Raw genomic sequence first — 25,374 nt, 5'->3', positions numbered from 1 at the left:
ACTTAACCCCTTAATGACAATACATGTACGGGCTCAAAATGCATTGTTTTCAATGGGTTTAGGGACCGGCCCTGTGTCCTTAAGGGGTTAATAAACGTTTCACGCACGTGTTGAAGCATATATGGTATGATAAATATAAGCTGACTTACGTATAAGGCAATAAGAAGGCAAATGGAACTTTATAAATCAGTTTATTCCAGGACTTTTAACCCCTTAAGGACAATGGGTGGTCCCTAAACCCATTGAGAACAATGCATTTTGAGCCCATACATGTACGGGCTTTGTCATTAAGGGGTTAAATATTAAAGATGTTCTGAATGAAGTCATCCCAATCGAGATATTTCAATTCATCAAATCAGAGGAAAATATGAAGACGTCGACTGTGGGAATCTGAGAATCTGCCCATTTACCCCGAGACTCTGAGATTGGGGTAAGAATTCTAAGACATCGGGGTCTGCCTTAAATCTAGAGGGGATGGAGGACAAGTGAAACGCAAGCAATAGGGTGAGAGAGCTATCATAGGCTTGATGTATGATTTGGTGAGCTTGACTCGTAATTTATGTCAATTAAGAAATCCGACAAAAACTAATAAAAATGATAAAAAACAAACAAAAAAAGGCTTTACTTACCGGAATTCATTGAGTGAAAGCCTACATATGAATTGTATCAAAGGGGAAGCAGTGCAGAGGTTTACTTAACATTCTGTTGAGCAACAATAAGTGGTTGAAAAATGACCAAAATAATTCTGTTTCCTGTGGTCATAATGAAGTTAAAAAAAAAATAAAAACTTGAAAAACAAAACTTTGAAATACATTTAGTTATCTATTTTTGCGGATACGGAGAGGTGTTAATGGACAGAGAGACATTCATCAGAGAAATAGCCTGTAGTGCCCATGTAATAAGAAAGATTTATGCTATTTTATTATATTTTTTATCTTTTATTGTATTTCATCAAAAAGATATTAACTTCCAACACTAGATGATTAGCAGGAAAAAGGCAAGGTCTTCCTCACCTGTCTACCTGCCACCTGCCTACCCATTGTACAGCGCTACGGAATATGATGGCACTATATAACACAATAAATAATAATAATTATCTGTAAAACCCTCTGTTTATATTGTTTGGTTGCTTTCACGTAGAGCTCATGTTACAGCTGAACACCTGTAGGACATATGTGGAGACCCAGCATCCGATGGGATGCCACGTTCATGGAAACATCTCAAATATCTCGCTTAAACCCATCTAGTTTCCTTAAAAGATGATGTTTTAAGATGAAAAAAGAAGACTTATAGTTCTTTTCAACAGAAAAAAAAAATCACAACAAAGACTTTCACAAACCATTTTTCTTATCCATTAAAACTAGAACCAGATGTGGAACCTTCTTTATAACTCAGTTGTTCCAGATTTAATCTAGGTTTCCAATTTTCTCATTTTTAGGAGGCAAAATAATATTAAAGTTTAAAACATGTTCTCTTTCCTTTTTTTCTTCCCAAAATTTAAGTTTCTTGTTTGTTCTTTCATTGTTTTTTTTTTATCTTAAGTCCTTTCTAGAACCCGTTCCAAACTACATATTTTAAGTCAAAATAAATTGTAGCATTGAATGTGACATCCAGAGAGGAAACAGTTAACACTGTGCATCTCTTGAGAAAAAAAGTTGCAAAACATTGAAACATTTGCAAGAGACTATTATTGTGTAATCTGAGCGCAAACCGAAAGTGGGACAGCATATATATATATATATACATACATACATAAATAATTTGAAAATTACAGTTTCTGTATTACGCACAATAAGTAAATGCATGAATTGATAAATGTTTATATTTACGTTTATAAAAAAAAATATCTGAACCAGTATACATATTACTATAAATTAGATATATCACTATAATAATACATACTTGTTTTCATAAATTGTTTCTCGATTAGAGATTATATTTTTTCTGCATTCTTTTTTTTATAAATGGTTAATATTTGATTTGCTTGGATTTGGGATTGGAAAATATGACTCTGGCTCCCCCTTGAGGCTGAATTGTTATTTGCAGGCAGATGGTGTGAGTTCCCCATGGGTTTCCAAGGGTTAAGCGTAAGATATGATTATGACCATTTAATAATTATTGATTGCATTTATAATGTGGTTTAATTTGATGTTCTTTGGGGCGGGAGAAGAACACCCCAGGCGGTATATAGACAAAAAATGCTACTGGAATTAAATTAATTAAATACCATATAAACCCATATATAACCCATATTATATACCTCATCATAGGCCATGATATCATTATATTCTTCCCCAAAATAAATTAATAGAGAAAAGTTAAAATGTAGATTAAACATAACCCCCCCCAAAAAAATAATTTTGGATTGATAACCTATAAATAAGACGCACATACCGGGTACGTTTGGTACATTGATGCAAACTCAACGACTCTGACCACCCTCAGCCAAACTGATACAGATACACTGTCCACACTAATGTATAATTCTCACACACACCACTCTGAGCCAAATTACCACTCACACCACAATCAATTACATACACACACATCACAATCAAACACGACACACTCCCATGACAATCCTCACCCCTCCCTCTATTATCCTTATCCCACCATCCTCATACATGCCACCATCATCACCCCATCAGCAAATAACAAATACAACCAGTGTCCTACCTCAATGTGCTCAATGTCCAGGGGAAGGTCCCAATGTCCAGGGGAAGGTCCCAATGTCCATGGAAAGGTCCCAATGTCCAGGGGAAGGTCCCAATGTCCAGGGGAAGGTCCCAATGTCCAGGGAAAGGTCCCAATGTCCATGGAAAGTTCCCAATGTCCATGGAAAGGTCCCAATGTCCAGGGGAAGGTCCCAATGTCCAGAGAAGGTCCCAATGTCCAGAGAAGGTCCCAATGTCCAGGGAAGGTCCCAATGTCCATGGGAAGGTCCCAATGGTTAGGCTGAACGTGGCATCTGACAAACATTATAGTCTGCAAAAAAAAGAAAGAAACAGCACAATATTCTTGAAAATGTATTTCTTAATCTTATACTATTACCTGAAAAAAGGGGTAGTAGTAGCTGGACGATAGCATTACCCCATCGTGTTTCCTCTACGATGACTACAGAGTTAATTATGAAATGTTGAAATTTCCCATTTACTCCTTTCCTCCAACAAACCGTCCTTCATACGTTCCGTCTGTTGTGGACAGCACAGGGCATGTACCTCATAGGGAGGATCCTGCTGTTCGGCATTTTTATAGGTAAGAATGTACACACATTTCTGCCTTCAATATTTACGTCTTACTCTTCATTAATGAAAGGAAAAAAAGAGTTGAAAAGATGGTCATTTGTATTGAGAATCTGCATTTCTTCTACACGCAATGATGATTCCGGTGGGTCATACCAACGACACAACATATGTATGCACCGGGACACATAGTAACGTCCTTTATCTCCTTCTGGTTTGGGGAATCTAATTGAAAGCTCTCTTTACAGGTTGTTTTCTCCGGACGGTAGGTGATCAGCATGTTTTCTCCTTGCCGGGGAAGATGACCGCGGTGAAGGATTCTTGTGTGGTGATCCCTTGCACGTATTCCAGCGTAAATTCCAAAGATGAAGTAATCTGGTATCAATACAGACCACCAAATCACATCGAGATCTACAATAGCCAGAATCCGCGCAAGGCGCACAAGTCATTCCAAGGACGTACTGCTTTGGTGGGGGATTTGGCCAAAGGAAACTGCTCCTTGAAAATTGAGAAGATTGCCTTGTCAGACAGCAATATGTACTTCCCTTGGATTAGTTCTGGGAAGGACACCAACTCTTCTGTCTTACCAAATACCAATATTTTAATCCAAGTATTGAGTAAGTATTAAACCTTACAATGTTCATCAACCACTTTTTAATGCTCTTTACTGGGAGAACGATTATGGAATACAACGTAAGGTTAAAGTTTCAAGACATCAGGTGTGGGGTGGACCCAGGGGTCTTGAAAGCCTTTGTGGCGCCATATTTTTCTTTTGAAGGTTGGCTTACCAAAAACGCATCAACAACAATCGGCTCCATCATCTGGGGTTCCAACACAGTGTCCATAGCAAACGTTCAACATATTACTCATACACTATGGAACTTTACTGTCATTTGTACTGGTAGTATGTTGCATGTAAAGAATCCATATTGTATCGAGGCAATTGGTGATCTAAACTGGATACTATAAGGCAAATCCAACAAGAAAAACATTACGTAAAGTAAACTGCTTAAATTTGACTTGTTATGCTTGTGGTTTCTCGTTGACCTTTATAACTTAACATTCTCTGCAGCTAAGGCCAAAGGAGAGGTGAAACTTACTCCTGAACAAGTCACCGAAGGAGATGCTATTTCGATTACCTGTTCGGTCAAACATACATGTCCTTCAAGTCATCCAACATTCAAGTGGGACGTAAATGGTGATATAAGAAGAAAGCATGAAGCCTTGACACATGGAGAATGGAGGACCTCTTCAGTGCTAACCTACTCTCCAACATCCGAAGACGACGGAAAAAGTTTCACGTGCACTACTGGACCTTACAAAAATACATTTAAATCCGCCATTCTGATTGTAATGTGTAAGTAATTGAAGAAAAACTATGGTTGTAGCTTACTAAAAATGAAAGGCTTCGTAGGTTGGGTCGTCAGCTGAAACGCTACTCTTGCCTGCTGATGACCCCACCGACAAACTCTTCCCACCTAATGTAAGCCCGTCCTCTACAGATTAATCTGATAACCAACCCATTGTTTGAATGTTCTTTTAGATGCCCCCAAAATGGCTGCTGTCAACGGCAGCCACGAAAATGGTCAAGTACAGCACGGGGAGGACGTAACTCTTGAATGCGTTAGCACCAGTAACCCCCCAGTACTGTGGTACACGTGGTATAAGGACAACCAGTTGATTGTGAATCTCACAGATCCAAATCTTGTTGTAGAGGGAATGTCAGAGGCAAAATCCGGGTTTTATCATTGCGAGGCTTCTAATCACCTTGGAAAAGCGGAATCGGAGCCCGTGTCTGTAAACTGTAGGTATCGTCAAAAATCCTGGCTGCTTCTTTTGCTTTCATTTATAACAATGATTGGTCTCCAGTCGGTTGTTGCATTTTAAAGCCAGTGACCATGGTCTGAAACTAAGATGTCTTTTGATTCCTTCAAAACTCTACCAAGTCAATTAGAATTCTACTTTTCCATTCAAAATGTATAATTATTCATTTATTAACATAAATTAAATATTTTAAGGTCCTAACCAATGAAGATTATTGTTATGTTTCCCCATTTAAGCTTCAGGTTATTGTAACACTGTGTTGGGTATAAGACTCATCTAGGTGACCAATGCATGGATTCCATGGATGACAAATTGTCTTCTGCTCTTCCCTCTTTCAGGTGTTGGCTGTCCATCTGTGCTTCCCTTCATCTTGGGAGGCGTTATTGGAGCCTCCGTCCTTATCTCTGCAGTGATTGCAACCACTATCATGATACTGTAATTATACAATTATACAATTATACTGTAATTGTTTCACTCTTACGTTGTTAGGATTTGTTTACTGAAAGTTCCGGATAATGCAAGCATGGAACCCAGTGGTCACGACCATCAGTTGCGTAGTGGCTTCTAGTGGCAGGCAATGCGGCCTGTTCTGGAGTCCTATAAAGCTCCTAGATTGGTTATCTTATGGAGCTTGTTCTGACGTTGGTCCAACCGTAGATTGATTAGTCAGCGCTCACTTATTGGTATGTTAGCTCTAAGTTAGAGATTATTAATGATTTCCCCCAATATGATGATTGGTTCACACTTGGTGGAAGAGAGCAAGTGGATGGGAGCACAGAACTTAGCATACGAGCAAAGCTACCTTTGAAGCCTTTGAAGCCACAGGTTCCCACAAATATATTACTAGCATCCGTTATTGGATGGGGAGGCCATGCTTCGAGCTGGTTGCCTTCTTGCCCTCATTTACCTGCCGCCAAGCTAAGTTCAGCCCAGCATCAAGATTGAGGATCCTCATAAGATCCGTCTGTCATGCCGCCGGCTTTCAAGAGGTTGTCCTTCGCTGGAGGTCATCAATGAACAATGCGTCATACTCTGAACATTATAAAACTATAAACACTAATAATAACGATATGGGGTTTTTTCCCAGGAAGAAGTCAAAAAATACCAGCCCTCCAGTTACCGAAGATAAATCACAGAAAAGCTGTTCTAACGTGTACATGAATGTACAGGTCAGTGCGTTCATCGGGTGTCCAATGGGATTGTATTATTAGGGAATTGACAAGCCGAATTACGTTAAGGTCGGGGTATAAGAGCAGTTTAGATTTATGACAACATGGAAAAAAAATTCCAACACGGCCAGCCTCCAATCAAAATAATTAACAATCGCATCGGCCCACATAATACTTATTTCTGGGGTTCTACAAAGAAAAAAATAATTATGGAAACAAATCCTAGATTTAATGGATTTTACTCCATGGACCACGGGGAAACAAGTCAAGAAAATACTTTTTAGGAGGACAAGGAACGAAACGTCTGGAGCCTTTTTCAAATCTCACTTATGATATGCCCGTAAGGTCCCTTAAAATGGTCCTATTTCTAGGGAGGTCACTTCTGAGGTCAATCGTGCGCCTAAAAGCTAATAGTTATGGGCGAATTAGGAATTAAAAAAAGAAAAAAGAACCTAAATATTATATTATACACTTTCAGTTTTCAGGTAACTCAGTGTCGTTGGAGAACCCGTACACATCGCTCCAGAATCACTCCAGATGTCCTGACTATGATGAGATTCGGGTAACTTCCCCATTGGGATCCCTTTGGTTTTAGGGTATAAGTATACGGGTTTGGCCCTCATGTTTTCCATATATATATAGATATCATTGCATATAGATATGTTTTTTCTAATGATACGCCTCGTTATAATGTGTTGTATTCTGTAGAACATCAACAATGGCCGAGGGTCATTAAGCCACTATTTATTTATTTATTTAATATTAAAAACGTGGGTGCTTCCTTATGATTTGTGCTTATTCCCCGCGATTTATAGTTAGAGAAATCTGGCGAGAGTCCGACGTTACAAACGAGTCCCGAATACGAAGAAATCTTCCCGAATCAAGCATCGAGCGTCTGTGGGGCAGATGACGACCTCAGCGCCTGGAATTTCAGCAAATAAAGAACGTCTGTTGTAGGGATGAGAACTATTTGGGTCGGAAAAAGAAGAAATATATATATATCAGAAAAAAATTTAGCTGGAAAAGACCTAGTTTTTTCTCCTTTTTGGACTATAAGGACATTTTCTAGTTATCCGCAAAATGAATTTATCAATCACAATATGTTTGTTATTGTAAAATATTGCATTTTTCTCATTCTAACACATAAAATGATATCATGTATATGTTGCACTTTAGAACCTGTAGGAATAAGTATGTTTTTTCATTTTTTATCATTATATACAGGATTTTACAGCTTTTTTTTTTTTTTTTTTACCAATGCTATTGCATTGATACAATGTATTCAGTTAAAACATTCTACATTTTATGCATTGGAATTTAATGATTTCTCCAAAAATGTTCAATTTATGGCCTTTCTAAAAAAAACAATAATAATAAAAAAAACTGTAACCAGGTCTCAAGTTTCTCTGGTGCTTTAGAGAAAATCGGTCAGAAACGGGCAATGCTTTAGATTCTCCACAAGATGGCAAATTCACCAAATTAGCCTAAAGTACAAAGCGAAGCAGATTTTACCCATAAAGAGAGACTCTGAATTCCACGTGTCTGCGTATTATACAGATTCATGCGCTTACATGATACATACGTGGCAGGCCAAGGAACATGGCAGCAGGCCAGTATTGGCCATTTGGCACACTGGGTAAACGCCAAGAAGACCGGTGGCCAACAGCGGCACAGATCCGCTGCAGCGTGTGACCGGCGGCTGGATATGACCACCCGCGCGCTATGTGAGCATAAAAACCCAGCCATGCGTTTCCGTCCGTCGGCCGCGCTTACATTTCCACAAAATACCAAAAAAAATATATAAATTATTAAAATGTATGTTTTTGTTTATTTCACATTTGTAAAAACTTTTTTTACTGGGGACTGAAAAAAATGGCTAGATCTTTAAAAACCAGGAAAAAAACAGAGAAACAGTGGTTCCTTACCCCCATACCCCGGGGGGGGGGTGGGGGGGGACAACCAGGGTCGTAATAGTGCATCTTCCCATTATATAACTTGGTCGGTGCTCATTCATGAACGTCAACCTGTGACCATCGCGCATGAGCACCTTACTAGAGGACTTCACCTAGATGTGATACGTCTAATTATCGTTTAAATATAATGTACTTTACTTGTAAAACTTATAAAATAATAATAATAATAATTAATAACAATAATATAATGATAAATATTTTTTTTGCATTACTAAATGATTTTTTTGGTATCTCCAAAATTTTTAAAATGTTTTTATGAAAGCTAAACTGGTGCAAGGAACTGACTATGAAAGTATTGCCATGGCAACCAATGGAATTTTCATACACACTTTTTAAAAAATAATAATTTTTACCCCACAATTCATGAAATTGGTCTTGAAAAAATATGCATGATATTATTAATATTATTTATTTTTTTTTAGGAATGAAACTTATAGACATATATATGTACCGGGTTTGCACTGTAAGATAATACGGTCTTTAAAAAGCGAGTTTTAGTGATTTTTGCACTTAATTTCCCCAGAAGAAATCATCTTTTTGAAACAGGAAGTAAATGAATTTTGATTCCTGTAAACGCTACAGAACGATGCACTTCGGTTCATTCAGACATAAAAATAACGACCATCTGCTGTTATGCAAATCTCAAAAAATACCAGATTTACTTTAAAATACATATATATGACGACGAGCAGTACTTTTTTCTAGATAGGGCTGGTTCTCTTGTGCATAAAACTACAATTTTTTTTTTTTTTTTTAATAATTCTGATTGTGATGTCCTCTTGAGGACAAATACATTTTGACATCATCATCATTTCGGAATTCTCTGATTCTATTGGATATTTTTTTTACAGAGTACTACGTATGTTACAAAACTCCTCAAATTTTACTTTATAAAATTAGTATTAAAAAATTCAAAATTTAATTTCTTTTTGCTTTACTAAAAAAAAAAATTACCAAAAAAATCTTTTTTTGTGACGGAAAAATTACCGGAATTCTGAAAGTAATTGTTAAACAACAAAACTTTTTGAAGCGTAGAATTGAGTTTCATTATTTAATATTATCTGTAGTATTTTTAAGCACGAGCGGAAGGACTCGGGCAGGAAGCTCAGAGAGGAGGGCGAAGGAAAGAGCGTTCTGCTTCATTAAGAATAAGTTTGCTGCCAAGTGAAGAGACGGCATCCTATTATCAGACTCAACATAGAAATTAAGGTAAGAAATTCAAGTACTATTGTGATAAAAAAAAATCTGAAATTTTCTAAAATAGGGTCATATTTAATACAATTTCTTTCCTCATGTTTTATCCAAAAAAATGTTTTTTGGGTTTGCTCAAAGAATTAGAATTGGTTGAGTTAAAAGCTGTCGACTAGGGGGTTGTCCATCTTTTAATAAAAATGGCCAATGGCTTTTTTGGGTTTGATTCAACGATATTCTCAGATTTTGATGATAAAAAAGTATGTATTTTGTGCTATACCCTATTTCCCTATGACATCAGAGTGAATACCGAGAAAATTATATTTTCTTAGATTTTTTTTTATTGTCAATTGTTTGCAATTATATTCATTTACTTGAAGACACTTAATCTAGTCAAAATATATTTCCTAAAATGATAACAATTTCGCCTTTTACAGGAGCCAACATGATTATTAATTCTGGACAAATTAGGCAAAACTAAATTAGCTGCGTATGTTACATGGTAAAGGACTTGCTTTTAGCCTAAATTCATAAATAAGATATCTATCCGCTTCTTTTGATGTGGGTTTGCCCAGCGAGGGTCTAGTGTATGTGGTTTCAGCCGCCGTTGCAAACTGTCCTATTGGCCAAGAACTTTAAAATTCCTTTTCTTTACAGTAAAAAAGGTAATAGTTCATTTTTTTGAATGTAGTCTGATTTGTAGGGAACTTTAGTGAAACTGAAATTAAGGTATTCTTGAAAACAGAAAACGAGGTCCCGGCAGATGATGCTTGCAGGTTCTGTACGGCAGATGTGAGGAGCAACGCTTCTTCCAAGCTGATCTAGAACCCTCAGGCTTCTCTGAAGACCTTGTAAAAGTTCTAAGAGTCCCTCAAATCCTTCAGTCTTAATTTTTTCTGCTACTTCTTAATGAATTGAATTTGATCTTCTCAGGAGTGATCAGTATCCATCTAATGTACTTCTAAAGCAGTAAGAACGGTTTCTAGGTGGGACGTCTCCCTCTACCACCAAGGTGACTTCTCGATAAGATCTCTCCGTCATTGATTAGAATCGGGTGAAAAGGTGTGATTTTGTTCAATGAAGCGTTTCCCCAAAAATTGTATGGTTTTGCCTATTTACAAAATATCTGTGTTTGTTAATTCAAAAACTTTCCATTTTGTAATTTAGGTTGATGGCTAAAATCCTGTATAAGTGCTTGGCGGTCACTGGACTGTTTCTTCTTTCCAATGGTAAGAACATTTATGGATAGATAGATAGATAGATAGATAGAGGGATAGATAGATAGATAGATAGATAGATAGATAGATAGATAGATAGATAGATAGAGGGATAGATAGATAGATAGATAGATAGATAGATAGATAGATAGAGGGATAGATAGATAGATAGATAGATAGATAGATAGATAGATAGATAGATAGATATAGAGATAGATAGATAGATAGATAGATAGATAGATGATGGATGGATAGATAGATAGATAGATAAATAGATAGATATAGATAGATAGATAGTATATATCTATCTATATATATATTGAGTTACATTCATTTATGATATTTAAAAAGACTAATTGAACAAAAAGATTTCCCAACATATGCTTTTTAGTGTTATCAGCTATTGTAGATCTAAATGGGCCTATGGCTTAGAGATAGGAGAGACATCAGTGATGGTGGGGTGGATGTGGTGGAAATCAAACCATGGTCTACTACCTGAGAATGCTCCGGGCTTGACTCTGAGTCTCCGGGTGAAGCTCTGCTACCCTGAGTCTCCGGGTCAGTTTCTTCTTTCTTCAGGCAGGGGAGCCGCACATGCCTATGTCTACTCCTCTTTAGTCTTACGCCCACTACCCACCCACTAAGGCCTCTCTGGGGCTAGCCCAGCCCCCAAGCAAAGCTAGCCCCACCTCCCATGTGAAGCCACTGCCCTAGAAGAAGGAGAGCTCCGGGTAGCCACCTCTGGGAAGTTCCTAAAATAAGCAGATATGTAATGTGTTCATGATGTCATTTAGCTTTTTTTGTGTTCTTTTGTTCGTTTTTGGCAATCTAATTTTTCCAGGAAAAAAAATGTTCTAAAATAATTTAATAATAATATTGTGTTCTGGAATGTAGTTATTTTGTTAAATATATATATATATATATTAAATGCTCCGAAATAATGTAGCGTGTTATTTAATAAAGTACCCCTGTATTAATTTCTTTAGGATGCATCCCAAAAAGCATTTTATTAAACTGAAGTTGATATTTATTTTTAAATGTTTTGCAGGATATTTACATACCGTGAAAGTAGACTTTCCAAAACCGATTACAGCCTGGAGAGACGCATGCATCATGATACCGTGCTTTATCCGTCACCCTCAGATAGAAAAGTATATATGGTTCCAAAATCCAATCTATAATAACACCACTAAAGAGTACGAAGGAAAGGTCGTGTTTAACAGTTCATATGAGTCCCCTGAAAATCGAGTGCAGCGTTTGGAAGAAAAACTGGACAATTGCACAATTCTGATAAGAAATGTCCAAGAAGAAGACACTGGGACCTACGGATTGAGATTGTGGCTGTCGAATGAGAAGTGGATGGAAAGGAATCTGTCCATCTTGGTTTCTGGTAAGTTGACTGTGATACCCCCCCCCCCCCCAGAAATGATGGAAGGTATCAAATGTGGTTGACAAGTTCTAGAGGTTTAAGGACCCTACTGAGACTCCCAAAAATCACCCGAACCCATGCTTTGGGTTTTTTACCCTACTCACTGCCACCAAGATTATCCCTTTTGATGCCGTACCCTATCATCCCATACCCAACCATCCCGCCATATATACCCAACCATCCCGCCTACTCTACATTTACAGCGTATATTTCATTATAGTTTACTAACCGATAAAAACCCCAAGAATAATTTTAGCCCATTGGTTTTGGATGACTCAAGGTTATATGATAAATCATTTTTGAAGTTTCTCTTTTTTCACAGATATCGGACCTGATTTTAAAATAGAACAAAAGGATGTCCGACTAAAAGAGAACCAACAAGTCACATTGGTTTGCTCTGTAAATTATTACTGCCCAGAGTACCAGGTCAACTTATCTTGGACCGGAATCACGGATAATGATGCGAAAGCCGTCGTAAGTGTGGATACTAAAAATCTGCAGACCACGAACAAGTTGACTTTTAAGCCATCATGGAAGGATCATAACCAAACAATACGGTGCATTCTGAGCAGGCCAAGTTCAGAAGCGGAAAGTCGAAATATCACTCTGAACGTTGAGTGTAAGTCAAGAGTTTGATAAAGCGGAAGAACTTTAGGGAACCATAGTTTTCAGTGGAGGAAACATTGGGCAAAATGGGGTAGGTTTGGGAAGAAGTCCTATTGTGAAGAAGAGGAAATCGTTAGAGAAACACCAGGGAGTTGTATTTGGTCATAAACTGGGGCAGAGTATTACATCATCTATATTTGTTGGTGGAGGGTCTGGCCTAGTTATTGAAAACCACCTTTTCTGCCATTGCTCCACCACCGACGCCACTCTGAGTAAAAGACATTATTTAGCTGATGTTGTTGGTCGAAAGATTACAATCAAACAGTCAATGTTAATAACAAAAAGTAAATTACACAAAAATAAAAGTGTTTTTTTTTTTCTTTTCAGATGCTCCAGAAGGTGTTCACATTTGGCCTAACAATTCTCTATTAGTAATTAGGAAACCTGAAAAGGTAACTCTGGAATGTAGGGTGAATAGCAGTAATCCACCCGTTAAATACTTTAGGTGGTATGAAACTTTCAGCAGATCTGAAAAACTACTAGGGGCCAAAGACAAGACTTTTATCATCGACCGAGCCGGGAACTTCAAGTGTGAGGCTACAAATGATGTCAGCAAATCTATGTCAAAAGCCATATCTGTTTTTGTGCAATGTAAGTAAACAAACTCTAAAAATATAATTATATCACATAGTGTAATGAGAGGGAAGCCATTTTGAATCAAACAAATGCACCTTATAAAAGCTTTTGGCTTTCATGAAGCTTTCGAACTGCCCAAAGGCAGATGGAAAACAGTAATAACAATGTCAGTGTTTTTTAAAAAACTAAAAAAAAGGGTTTTACCTTCTCTGGAAGAACCCATTTTTTCGAAGGTCTGCTTCCTCTCTTTTAAAGCATGTTGGGGGCTTCATAGAGTAGTTTTATTAGGGCTGGATGTATCTGGTGGTGAACTCAACATGGAGTGGATTGGCAGCTAAAAGGATGGATGCACGTCCCAGTCAAATGCAATGGTAGTGGTCAGGGGGCTAACAAAAGAAGATCAGGATGGCTCATGATGTAAGAGAAGTGAAGCCATTCATCCCAATGGGTTATCAACTACAGCTTTTATCATATTCACTTGAACACAAGGTTTCCACCAATATGGTCCTTTTTTGCCCCACACAACAGGCTTTCCAGCTGTGCTCCTTCAACATTGATGTTCAATAAATCTCTTATGTAGACCTATCACGAACAAAAGGCATCAGGCATTTTAATAAGTTACGAATTACTAAAATATGTCTCTGTAACTCTACAGTTCCCCCAGAATCCGTAAAAATTATAAAGCCACCTTGGAGCATTAACGAAGGAGACCGTGTTATTTTAGAATGCTCTGCTAAGGCAATTCCTGATCCAACCAAATACATCTGGTACAAGAACGAGAAACGGGATTCTGATCACACCACCAAGCATTATAATTTCGAAAGGATAACGGAAGATCATGCGGGATCATATCAGTGTGAGGTTTACAATGCACTCGGGCAAAGCAAATCCGAATCCTTACATTTGGATGTCAAATGTGAGTATTTTCTTGGATCTTGGACCAAGATCAAGGTCAATAGATGGAGTGAAGTATGAAAAATAAAGAGAGATGATATGGAAGAAGAGGATGGGGACTTAGTAAAGGGGAATGATGAAAAAAATGAGGAGAGTAAAGGAATTAAGGAGAGCAACATCGGGGGATGAAAACTGGTGTTGGTCTGAATTTGGTCCCCCCAACACTGTCCAAAACAAGAAGCTACAAGCCCCCTTTAACCAAACGTATTTAGAATATTGGAAGATAGGATGAAAGGATTAATAGCCATGATTTATAATATCATAACGATAATTATTTTTTCTAGATAAACCAAAAAACCCCGAAGTAATACTTGATCCGGAAGGGACTTCGTTCACTGAGGGGCAGATAGTTACATTTCTCTGCCTTACGAACAGAAGCAACCCTCCAGTATTAAAAACCGAATGGCGCAAGAATGAAAAGGTCATCGATATATCTAAACCGCTAAAGCTAGCACCAAAGGATTCTGGGAGTTACAAATGTAGTGTTGAAAATGAAGTAGGTTCCACGGTCTCAAAAAGTATACCCATAACGGTCCTTTGTAAGTATTTTTCAATAATTACTGAGAAAACCCATAATCAGATTGTTTTTATAGGTATCACAGCCTCCATATATAGTTATTTGGGGAAATATATATTATATATATTAAAATATATATAAAATTATACTTTTTTTGAGCACTGCTGCCATTTTTTTTTTATTCTGTGAATAATATGTATTTAAATGGTCTTCCCCGATATAAAAATAGTATTTTAAAAAAGAGGAAGCAGACTCGTGCAGCGTGATAATTTTACAGTAAAGATATATATAACATATTAATATATATATATAATAAAAAAATCACAAAAAGTTTAAAAAAATTCTTTCTATGGCAACAACTTCTCAATGCGTCACATGACAATTATGTGTTCCTAGTAAAAAAAAAATTGAATGGGGATAAAGTTCACATAAAAGCTTTATATTAAATATTTTTTTCCCTTTATACAGACCGTCCAAATCAAGTGACAGCTGAAATTGTAAATAGTGACAAAATAAAGGAAGGTGAAAAGATTTCATTGAAATGCACAGCGAGCCCGAGCGAGCCTAAAGTCAGCGGCTACGCGTGGTACAAGGACGGGGACCTGTATCCGCAAACCAGCCAGGCGATCGAGTTTCAAAGCATAAAGTGGACGGACTCTGGAGATTACGCCTGCGAAGCGCAGCACGTCGTAGGAAATGTGAAATCTCAGACTGTGAACGTTAATGTTCAGTGTAAGTGAAGAAGCTCCACAGACAGGTATAATATAAGATGCCCAAAGAAACCTCCAAGGAGGTCCCATTTTATGTAACAGATGGAAATATTATTCAATGTAGATATGGAAGAGCTTTCAGGTGGAATGGTAGCTCCTCAACTCTCAAGTCTTTGTAGAAAGCTCCATGGAAGCTCCATGGTTCATGCTTGGTCCAGACAACTCAACTCAAATCAGTTCGAGGAATAAAATAGTGCCAAGTATTTCAAAAGGATATTTTTGGCCTTCTAGCCAACGATGGAAAGACTATTTTTTTATGTTGATTTTAATTTTCCTGACATGTTGTCCTCTCCCTTGGTTTATTTATAGATGCTCCGCGTCAAGTGGCCATTTCAGTAGACCCTTCGCAATGGGTGACGGAACACTCACGCGTGGCCATGACATGTAATGCAAAGGCCAACCCAGGTCGCCCAATGACCTATGAATGGTATCGAAACAATGTTTCGCTGAGAATGTACAGTGGAGTAGCCACACTTTCAATCATTAAAATACAGACGGCTGAAGAAGGACATTATTATTGCACGGCGAAGAACCAGGTTGGGATTGGGCGGTCCAACACTGTTTATCTACGTGTTTCATGTAAGTATGTTCCAGATCAGCTGGCCAACCTGGGGTTCTAGAGCAGGCGTTATTAGAATATTCTGTATATTTTTGGTTGGTTTAAAAACACAGGTGATGTAGGTGGAAATAACACATAATTTAAAGCAGAAGTATATAATCAAGAAGAAAGCCCGAGACGTTACATGCAGTCACTTTTTATTGTTTCAATGGGGGACTAAAGGGTTTGGGTTTTGTTCCAAAATACGTCCATGTCCTTAGATCAAAGCCTTTGGTGCTGGTAGACATGTGTTTTGTCTTTCAGATAGTGCCTTTACCATAGGGAAGTACACATCAACAGGTCTTGGGGTACTTCTAGCCATCATTTTATTGGTTTTGGCCATCCGGTTTAAAATTTGGTAAGTTGTACAGTTGAGTGGAGATACAATTGCACCCTATTATGCCCTTTACTTACAGAAGTTAAAGGATAATGTTGTGTGCCAAGGACCAGACTGTGAATAACTAAGCAGCCCTGGCACTTTAAGGCCAGCGGCTGCCAAATGATATATGTGCCGTATCAAGCAAAGCGCCACCCACTACAGGACCCACTCAGCTGCTAGAGTGTCAGTATGGGAACATACGCGACTCTATCGGCCTCCAGCCCACCAGACATTTGTCCTGTGTTCCAGGTGGCCTGTCTGGGCCTGGGTGTGCCAAACCACAAAATACTACTGATTCTTAAATACTGAATTATAATAATCATATTTAGAATTTTATTTGCTCTTTTTTTTTTAGGAGAAAGCTACAAAGGAATCCAACAGACGACATAAGTGATTCATCCTTCTTTGTCCTGAAAAAGGTAAATATAAATAACATATCCGTACGCGGAATGGCGGCATCACTTGGTGGCAGAGATATCCCAGCCTTATTCTAAATAACCTCTTCTCCTTCGCAGTCGCACAATGAGTTACTGGATGGTGGGGTTAGACAAAGTCCATCTGTACATAGCTCTGTAGAACATCTGGACTACTCCACCATAATATTTCAAGCTTCAAACGAAAGAGAAACCCAAGGACCCAGGTTTGTATTCCTGCAGCTCTGTTGGGTTTAGTGGAGGTAGCCATCATGGGCTATCAGCAGAAATCTGGGTGGTATTATCTGAAATAATGTATATTCTTGCCTTGGTTGTCTTTAGGAAAGGAAGAAACTCTCAAGATCCTGGAGTTATCTACAGTGTGGTGAGGAAGCCACATGGTGAAGTAAGTTTCCAGGTGGTACCAACCTATTGTAGGAAGTTCAAATGTACCCGAGGGAATTTAACGGAAAACTACAACCCGGGGTCAAAAAGAAAACAACTCGATATTCTTGAAAAAAAATAATCTTTTTTAATCTGATCTGAGGAATAAAAACATTTGGTGAGGGTTCCACTCAAAATGCAAGGTATAGGCTTAAGCTTGGACAAGACCAAGAAATGTTTGTGGTCCCAACCGCGAGTATGAATAACCTGCATTATAAACAACAAATATCTTTAAGGAAATATAAATTGAATTAGATTGTTGGAGTAATTTGGAACCTTTACCAAATTTCCATTCACAGATGCACGAGTATGAGAACGTTAAGTCAGCAAACAACGACCAGGAAGAGATACATTATTCGACAATCGTCAACCGGGCAAAAGGGGGGGCAGTGCGTCAAAATGATTTGTCTGTTGAATATGCCACTCTCAAGTGTTGAACCCAAACTATGTTATTTCACGGGCATTAATGCAAGCAAATTCTTACACGTGTTAATAATATTAACCCTTTGTGCTGATGCGTAGATTCTTCCGAGAATCCTGGTAACAAAGCAAAATCAGTTTTAGGCAATGGATGGACCATAACCCCAACTTCTGATACCTGGAGATCTGAGAGTTGAAGTCCATCAATGATCTGAGAGATGTAGTTAATCATTAGGTTTATCATCCTATAGTCTAATAGAAGCCATACCACTTGGGCAACAAGAAGTAGATGTTTAAGTGACTATGAGAAAGTCCAATTAAATAAAACCAAGGTAGAAGTTGATGAGGATATTAGGTCAATGGCTGAGGCACTGTTGACCACTCCTCTGTATTACATTATATTGTGTCATTGTGTGTAATTACAATATATGTGTTGTATATACGTCCAAATGCAAGCTTATGACTTGTGTAGATGGCCCTGGTGAATAACCCGGCCCTAGGACAGAATATGTCTTCCCATTCTATAACGAGCCTGACTAAATATTAGCCTTATAGAACCCTCGACTTGGGGGCCTCAGGGACAGACCTCTCCTAGTAGACACCGCCAAGCACCTCATTTTTAACAGGTGACACATGGGCCACAGTCTAATTTCCGAATCTCAGAGCCTGTGACCATGTCCTATTATTGTATTAACCTGATCATTATGATGTTTTTCATGAATGTAAAATATAACTACATGCGACATTTCATTAACAAAAATAAAAATTTAAAAACGTGTTTATGATCTTTTTTTTTTAAAAAAAACCCTTCAAAATATATTTATTGAGCTAAATTTATTAAGATAAATATTAAAAAATATTAAAAAAGGACATTGAAACAAAAGTTCACTATTTTTATCGATCCAGAACATTGAGATGCATTTTGTTGAGTGTCCCACGTGCAACAATCTCAATGGTTCTACGATGATAAATATAATGCTTTGCATTTGCCAATGTATATGAAGAGTCAATTCACAAAGGGTTAAGTCAACAGAAGAAATTTCAAATGAGGGTATTTTTTAATGTGTTTGAAGGACCATATTGCTGAAAGACCCAGTGGGGTCACTTAAATGATTTGGGAAGCTTACAACACCCAATGTCTGCCCCAAATTGTCCCCAACGTCTTAAATACACCCACTTTTGATATCTGCACTTTTTCGTTAAACTTTTACGTTTTCTAAATGTATCGACATCTACTTACATAGAACGGATAGCTTATGGAAATGCGGAATATTTAATCTTGAAATGTTTTTATATAAAGCTGGCTCCCGGACACATGTTCTAAGGAAGCAGACTGGTCTAAAATATAAATGAAGACGTGGATTTATGTCTCTAGTATTCTATAAACCGCAAAGATGACATGAATTTTAATTTACTATGAAGGTTAATTCTGAATTGAGACTGTAAATAATCTTCTAAATCTACGAGGTCTCGTCCTTTGGACTTAATAATTGAGTTTGTACCGAACTACCAACAAAAACTACATCAGAGCAATGTTTTCTTTTTAATGTCGGAATCAAACAATGCGAATGTTAGAAGTGTGTCTCTCTCTGTATCATCCTGTTATATCTTTCCAATCAAACTTGCTTCTGGCTCTCAACATAAAAGATAATAATGTCAGTAAATGGTTGAATTTAACCTTTATTAATACAAATTATTAAAACTATTACTGCTGTTAAAAATTATAAAATTAACTGCTCATTACTAAAGGAACAGCCAAGTCCTAAATACATATGGTGGTCCTTTCTTCACCGATTCCAATGCTTTTTACTGCCTGTAAATCGGTGCAGGCATTCTTTAGTTATTGGAGGTAGAAAATTAGATTTCTATCTCATTAAACTCCGCCCCCAGCTGCCCCTATTGAAACTAGGATGCATACGTAGGTACGCTTCTTGCACATGCTCAGTAGCACTTGCATTAAAGTCAAAGGCTGCTGTTGGCATATGTGCTAGCAATCCATCAGTGTTCATAATCATGTGATTCTGCTGCTTCTCGGTCTGATTACAGTGGGCACTGAGCTGCCATCGACGGCCAGAAATCATCTTCTTCTTTCTCAGCGTGATGACCTTCGGATATCTACAAACAGTGTTGTGTAGAATGTCACAGGCAAGGACGGCAGACCTTAACCTTTCAGAAACCACGGTTACACCATGGAGGCATTTTTAGCCGAGCCTTTCCTGCGAGTTATTGCTTTATGGCCAGGCGGCCGTTGCTATCTCGTTGCTCGGTTCCGAAATAGCTAATGGTGACATAATAGCAGCGGAAATTATGAGGAACGCTATCAAAGTCCTCGTCAAACGTGCAGGATTTTGTCACACTTCCCACCTATAATGACACAAGTGTTATCGTCCACGTCTTATAGGCTAATCATCCATGAACACTGAATAAAGAATGTATGGAAAGATGGGTATCTACTTTCATACCGTATAGGGTACGCTCTAGTGTGTTCATAGTCAGGACTTTCTTAATAAAAAGTATACTCCTTGTTTGCTCTGATAGGAATCACTGCGTCTTGTGTTATTGTTGGCCGATGTCTTCTGAGATTTGGCGCGTTGTTTATGGAAAGATAGTGATAGCCTTCAAATATTTTTAAGGAAAATTCCCTTAAAGGAACCTAGTTCAGGATCTTCATGAGAGGCTTCCGACAAGGAAATGAGAGATATGGTTTCTGATAACGGGCCCCATCCCTTCCGCCATTCACCGACATCTCTTAAGGCAGCGGTGGGCTGGCAAAGTGGATAAAGGACCCTTACCACGTAGGCTGATGACATCTTAAGAGACCTTTCTTGGTGGGATTCCATTATATAGAATTTTGTACAAATTATAGCGATTTTATGTTTCATTATTAAACCTGTAGAGGAAGGAAAAAAACACAAAGAGGGAATAAAGCTCTTGTGGGGACTTTGCGGAAAGAAGTAGGACAAGAGAAGAAGGACACACACACATCTTTGAAGCACGAGCACGAGCCACTCCATAGTTTCTGTAGCAGCTGTGCCTCGTTCTATGCCCCGTCCTTCAATATTTGGCTAGAAACGGTTTAACGGACACTTTAAATGCTTCATACGTGATCCTGAGTGCCACATGTTAATGTTCCCTCGTACCACGTAACGCTCTCTCCGTTTCTATTTTTCTCCATGATTGTTTTTCATGCGATAAAGAAAATATTTAATGCTTATCAATTCGTCCTCAGATCTCCTGACATATTTAACCTTTCGAGTGGCCGAAAAAGCGTGTACGATGTTGGTCTGCTGCCCTGTGTATGTTTTGCCGAGACCTAGAGAAGGTTAATGCGGCATCACAGTCAATTCTGGATTTATTGCTTTATGGATCCGCAGTTAACGTTAACTTATTCAGAGGGCCCGCTGAAGAAATCATTACTGAAGATCAGCAATCTTTCTGGACCATTTCCCATCCATTTAGAACAACAAAATACGGGATGTATTGGCTCTGCTCCATGTGTTTAACGCTCAGCTTATAGCCGTCTGCCAAAAGCATGAGATCCTTTATTCCTCGTTGAGTGCGTTAAGTGGTTTGATCGTTCTATCAAGCCGATGGGGTGTTGAAACTTCCAGAACCCTCTGACGGGTCTTTGTTGAAGGACACCGAGCCGCATCCTTTCCAAGAATTTTGGCGTATTGTTTTTAATCACCCTTGCAAAAGAAAGATGTCTCCAGCTACCTGTTCCGTGACCAATATTGGATGCCTCTAAAATGTTCGTGGTTAACCTGTCACTGGCGATTTACGTGATAACAATTATTTTAGGTCTGCCATCTAATATCATGGTGCTCTATATTTTCTTCAAGAAGGCTCGGAGAAGGTTGACTCCCAACCTTATCTACATGATAAACCTTTGCGTCTCCGACTTGCTGTTCATAATGGTTTTACCCATTAAGATAATCGAGACTTTTTTGTCTGCCTGGACCCTTCCTGCCATCCTCTGCCCGTTGTTCAACTTCTTCCACTTCAGCACCATTTACGCCAGCGCCTGCTTCCTCACGGCGGTGAGTGTTGGCCGGTACTTGAGTGCCGCTTTTCCTATCAAATACAAGATTTATAAGAAGCCCAAATACTCCTTCATTATTTGCATTACTTTATGGGCCATCGTCATCTTTCACGTCGCCTTCGTGTTTTTGATCGAGACCACGCAACATGGGAGCCTGGAATTTTTTCTCCGGCACCACGACAGCAAGATGACCTGCTATGGCAATTTCACGGCCGCACAGTTGAATCTGATCGTGCCGGTAAGACTGGAGATGTCCGTGGTCTTGTTCTTCTTACCGTTATCTCTCACCACCTTCTGTTATGTGTCTTGCATCAGAATCTTCATGAGATCCTACATGCACGTCAAGCACAAAAAAAGGGCTATCCGTGTGGCTATCACCACGTTGACCATTTTCATCGTGTGCTTCGGCCCATACAACATTTCACACGTGGTGGGATATATAAATCACGAAAGCGTCTCGTGGAGAGACGAGGCTCTCTTAACCAGCACTTGCAATGCTTTCCTGGACCCGCTTATCTTCTACTTCTTATCTTACCCTATGGACCAGGGCTTCTACCAGCTATGGAAAACACTGAAATTCAAGTACAGCATTTCCAAAAGGAAACTTTCCTCTGTGTTCATGAAGGTTCCGAGGGACGATTCCAAAGTGGGTATAAGAACTATTTCAGCAACTGTGTGAACAAAGCAAAATGCAACAGCCAATGCCGTAAATATTGCCCTAAAATATAATAACAATACATACAATTATTATATTTATTTATAACATCTCCACTGTCATACGGAGAGAAATGACTTGAAATTAGCAAAAAATAATGCTGCAAAAAAAAATTTGTATATATATATATGTAATTTTTGAATATTAATTTTTTTTATTGCTTTTGCATATTTCTTAATTTAAATTTTAATAATGTTTTAAAAATACGCAATATCATTATTATGTACTCAATCTCTAGACAGGGTTCAGTTAATGAGATGTAGGATCTACGCAAATCGGAAAAAAGTTCATTTTATTGTATTTTATTATTTTGTGACTTCATTTGCACTATGAGAGGCATCGTCGTAAGATGTAATAAATCCAAAATGTCTCTAGTTCTCAAAAGACGCTCATGTATTAAATCGAGGTTAGGAATGATAAGAGACATTTGAGTAAATATTTTGCTTCGATATTTGGCAGCCGCTGAAAAAATCATTAACATAAATTTTCAAAACACACAGAAACTCGATATGGAGACAGCACAGTAATGATTCGTACGGATTCCTGTCTGTTTAATGAAATGTGCTAAATTCATTGTAAATTTCAAAAAAAACCAATTGATTTTAGCTCATTAATCAATTAATAGCTAATATCAGCACAATCTGAATAGTTATGAATATTTACTATTTAAATCTTGATATTTGTCTACAGTGTTTTTGAAATATAAGATTATTTTTAAATTAATTTTGTTGTTGTTTCTTGATTTTTTCTTTTGTTTTTATTTAATATCACGTATTTTACATTGGATAGGAGATTGGGTGGTTTAATGTTATTTTGGCTGCCTTCTTTCATGAGGATTTTAATTCATATAAAATGTTGATAATCCAACTAGCTCAGCCTATGATGGAGACATGACCCCGACAATGTTCAATGATGCCATAAAGATAACTTACTGTCCCAAAATTTTAGGCACTAAGGTAGTATTTCTGTCCCAACTCAAGCTCAAGGCCAGAGATATAACCCAACTGGGTGGAAGCTGCTGAGGGTCCACATGAATGTAATCACTCAATCGAGTGCTCACTGAAAGGAACACTCAATTTGCTCATGAAGAAACTATCACAAAATGAAGAAGCGTGTTCTATCACAAAATGAAGAAGCGTGTGAACTAGAAATGTCTAGTTCTGCAGCCCACTACTGACCACAGCTTTTGATCTGGGAATTAAGTAGATTTCACCAAAATATTTCCTATAGTTTCATCCTAGGGGTCGTTCTACCAGGTGGTACCAAGTAGAACAAAGCAAGGACACAAGGCCTACTTTCAGCCGCATTGAAGAAAGGAGATCTGATTCTAATTCCTTGTGCTGATTTATGTTCAAAATAAGAGGCAACAAGGAATTCCCGTCAAAGGGATTTAATGAGGTTTATGTTAAAACGATGAGTCAACCAAGTGAGGAAGCAGATCGCATGATACATTTACATGCTGCTTTCTTCTGCAAAAGAAGCAAACGGGATTCTTTATACTTCGGAAGCTTTTAAATTCACGTAGGTAGAAAGGTACTGAGTTGTCTGACTCAACGTGGGCTCGGCCCCTGCCCGTAATAAGTAGAATTCTATTCCACCGTATGAATTTCTCCACCTTATGGATGACTGACGGAGCAATTGCTTAATGGCGGGTGTCTAATTTGTTTTGCCAAAGCAGTGGAAAAGCTATAAATTGAGACGGGAGTTAGAGGGGAAGCAATCGCAGGTATTTAAAGAGCAAAGTCCTTTTATTGTCCTTCATTTAGGCACGGCCAATAAAAGGTAACAATATCTGACAAGTACACAATGTTTTCCTTTCGCAGCACTCCGAGATGTGTAAAGTGTTGCTATTCTACATGAATTGGGTGTAATATTTATGTTATTATCTGGAAATTGAGCATCTAAAAGAAATTAAAGGGATAGCAGCACTTTTTTCAGGGATTGGGGCGGCAAATTTGCTCCAGACTGGCACACCGGGGCAAACGCCTGGCGGACCGCCGGCCAACATTGCTCCCTATATACCCGATTTTATAAACACAACTGAATGAGAATGAACTGAATGAGTTATAAGCGACATCTGTTTTTGGGCCACCTCTTGGGATTCTATTTGCGTTTTTTTTCCCTGGTTTTCTTCGACCGGAGACTCCTTAACACGCCTGCGTTTACAAAAGGGGCAAAGTCTATGACATAATTTGTTTAATTATGAGAAGAGTCGGTCCTGTCGGCAGGAAAAACTATAAATCAGCTTCATTCGCTAATATTATCGTTCCAATGTGTTTGTCTTCTTATCACCGGAAAGAAAGACGCTTCCGTGTTTTTACAGGAGCCTCCATCACATTATGGTTCATCATTGTTTGATTTAAAAAAAACCATAATTAAACCTTTTATTATTTATTATTTTTTGAAATCACAAATGAAGGAAAATAGTATTACCAAATTAAATATATATATGCCATGTCACGGCTTTGTGTCTGCAACAGTGGTATCGCAGCCTCTCGGACACAGAACAGCGATTGCAGCCCTGTGTGCTACCTCGGCTTGGTCTCCCCAACGACCGCCTTTTCCAGGGATGCCCATTTGCCCGGTACACCCCCTACCATCATTTTAATGACCTTCGGCAGTGTTTCTAAATATTCCTTACGGTAGAAACCACATGCCCTCGCCAAAAACAACAAAATTCCAGCTACCACCAAAAAAAATACTTAGATGACACTAGGTTCTCCAAAGACCATCGGAACTGGTCTGATCTAGAACCTTTAAAACATCCGAATAAAATACATTAACATAGAATCCTTAAACCCTCAATAACAACATAGAAACATCTGGAACCCTTAA

The 25,374-nt window shown here is 38.2% G+C and overlaps 3 protein-coding genes across 3 annotated transcripts; all 3 read left to right on the top strand.

Annotated features, from left to right (window-relative positions):
• The first annotated feature begins 3,209 nt into the window (after nt 1-3,209).
• On the top strand, nt 3,210-7,334 carry LOC128469744 (B-cell receptor CD22-like). Its single transcript, XM_053451543.1, has 8 exons — nt 3,210-3,255; nt 3,491-3,859; nt 4,315-4,599; nt 4,786-5,046; nt 5,405-5,501; nt 6,154-6,235; nt 6,714-6,797; nt 7,051-7,334. Exons 1-8 carry the CDS (start codon nt 3,213-3,215, stop codon nt 7,174-7,176), a joined length of 1,347 nt encoding a protein of 448 aa, XP_053307518.1. The 5' UTR covers nt 3,210-3,212; the 3' UTR covers nt 7,177-7,334.
• A 4,395-nt stretch (nt 7,335-11,729) lies between these two features.
• LOC128469743 (B-cell receptor CD22-like) lies at nt 11,730-18,458 on the top strand. Its single transcript, XM_053451542.1, has 12 exons — nt 11,730-12,006; nt 12,368-12,664; nt 13,039-13,302; nt 13,943-14,203; nt 14,526-14,780; nt 15,227-15,490; nt 15,838-16,107; nt 16,391-16,484; nt 16,861-16,924; nt 17,021-17,145; nt 17,261-17,324; nt 17,662-18,458. The coding sequence occupies exons 1-12, from the start codon at nt 11,730-11,732 to the stop codon at nt 17,797-17,799; spliced, it is 2,373 nt and encodes a 790-aa protein (XP_053307517.1). The 3' UTR covers nt 17,800-18,458.
• A 3,142-nt stretch (nt 18,459-21,600) lies between these two features.
• LOC128469741 (free fatty acid receptor 3-like) lies at nt 21,601-22,503 on the top strand. The gene has a single exon (XM_053451541.1). The coding sequence runs from the start codon at nt 21,601-21,603 to the stop codon at nt 22,501-22,503; it is 903 nt and encodes a 300-aa protein (XP_053307516.1).
• The last annotated feature ends 2,871 nt before the right edge of the window (nt 22,504-25,374 follow it).

Source organism: Spea bombifrons, chromosome 12, assembly GCF_027358695.1.
Source record: "Spea bombifrons isolate aSpeBom1 chromosome 12, aSpeBom1.2.pri, whole genome shotgun sequence".
NCBI classification, from domain to species: domain Eukaryota; kingdom Metazoa; phylum Chordata; class Amphibia; order Anura; family Pelobatidae; genus Spea; species Spea bombifrons.
The sequence above is the reverse complement of the archived record's forward strand: the minus strand, read 5'-3'. Positions and strand labels throughout refer to the sequence as shown.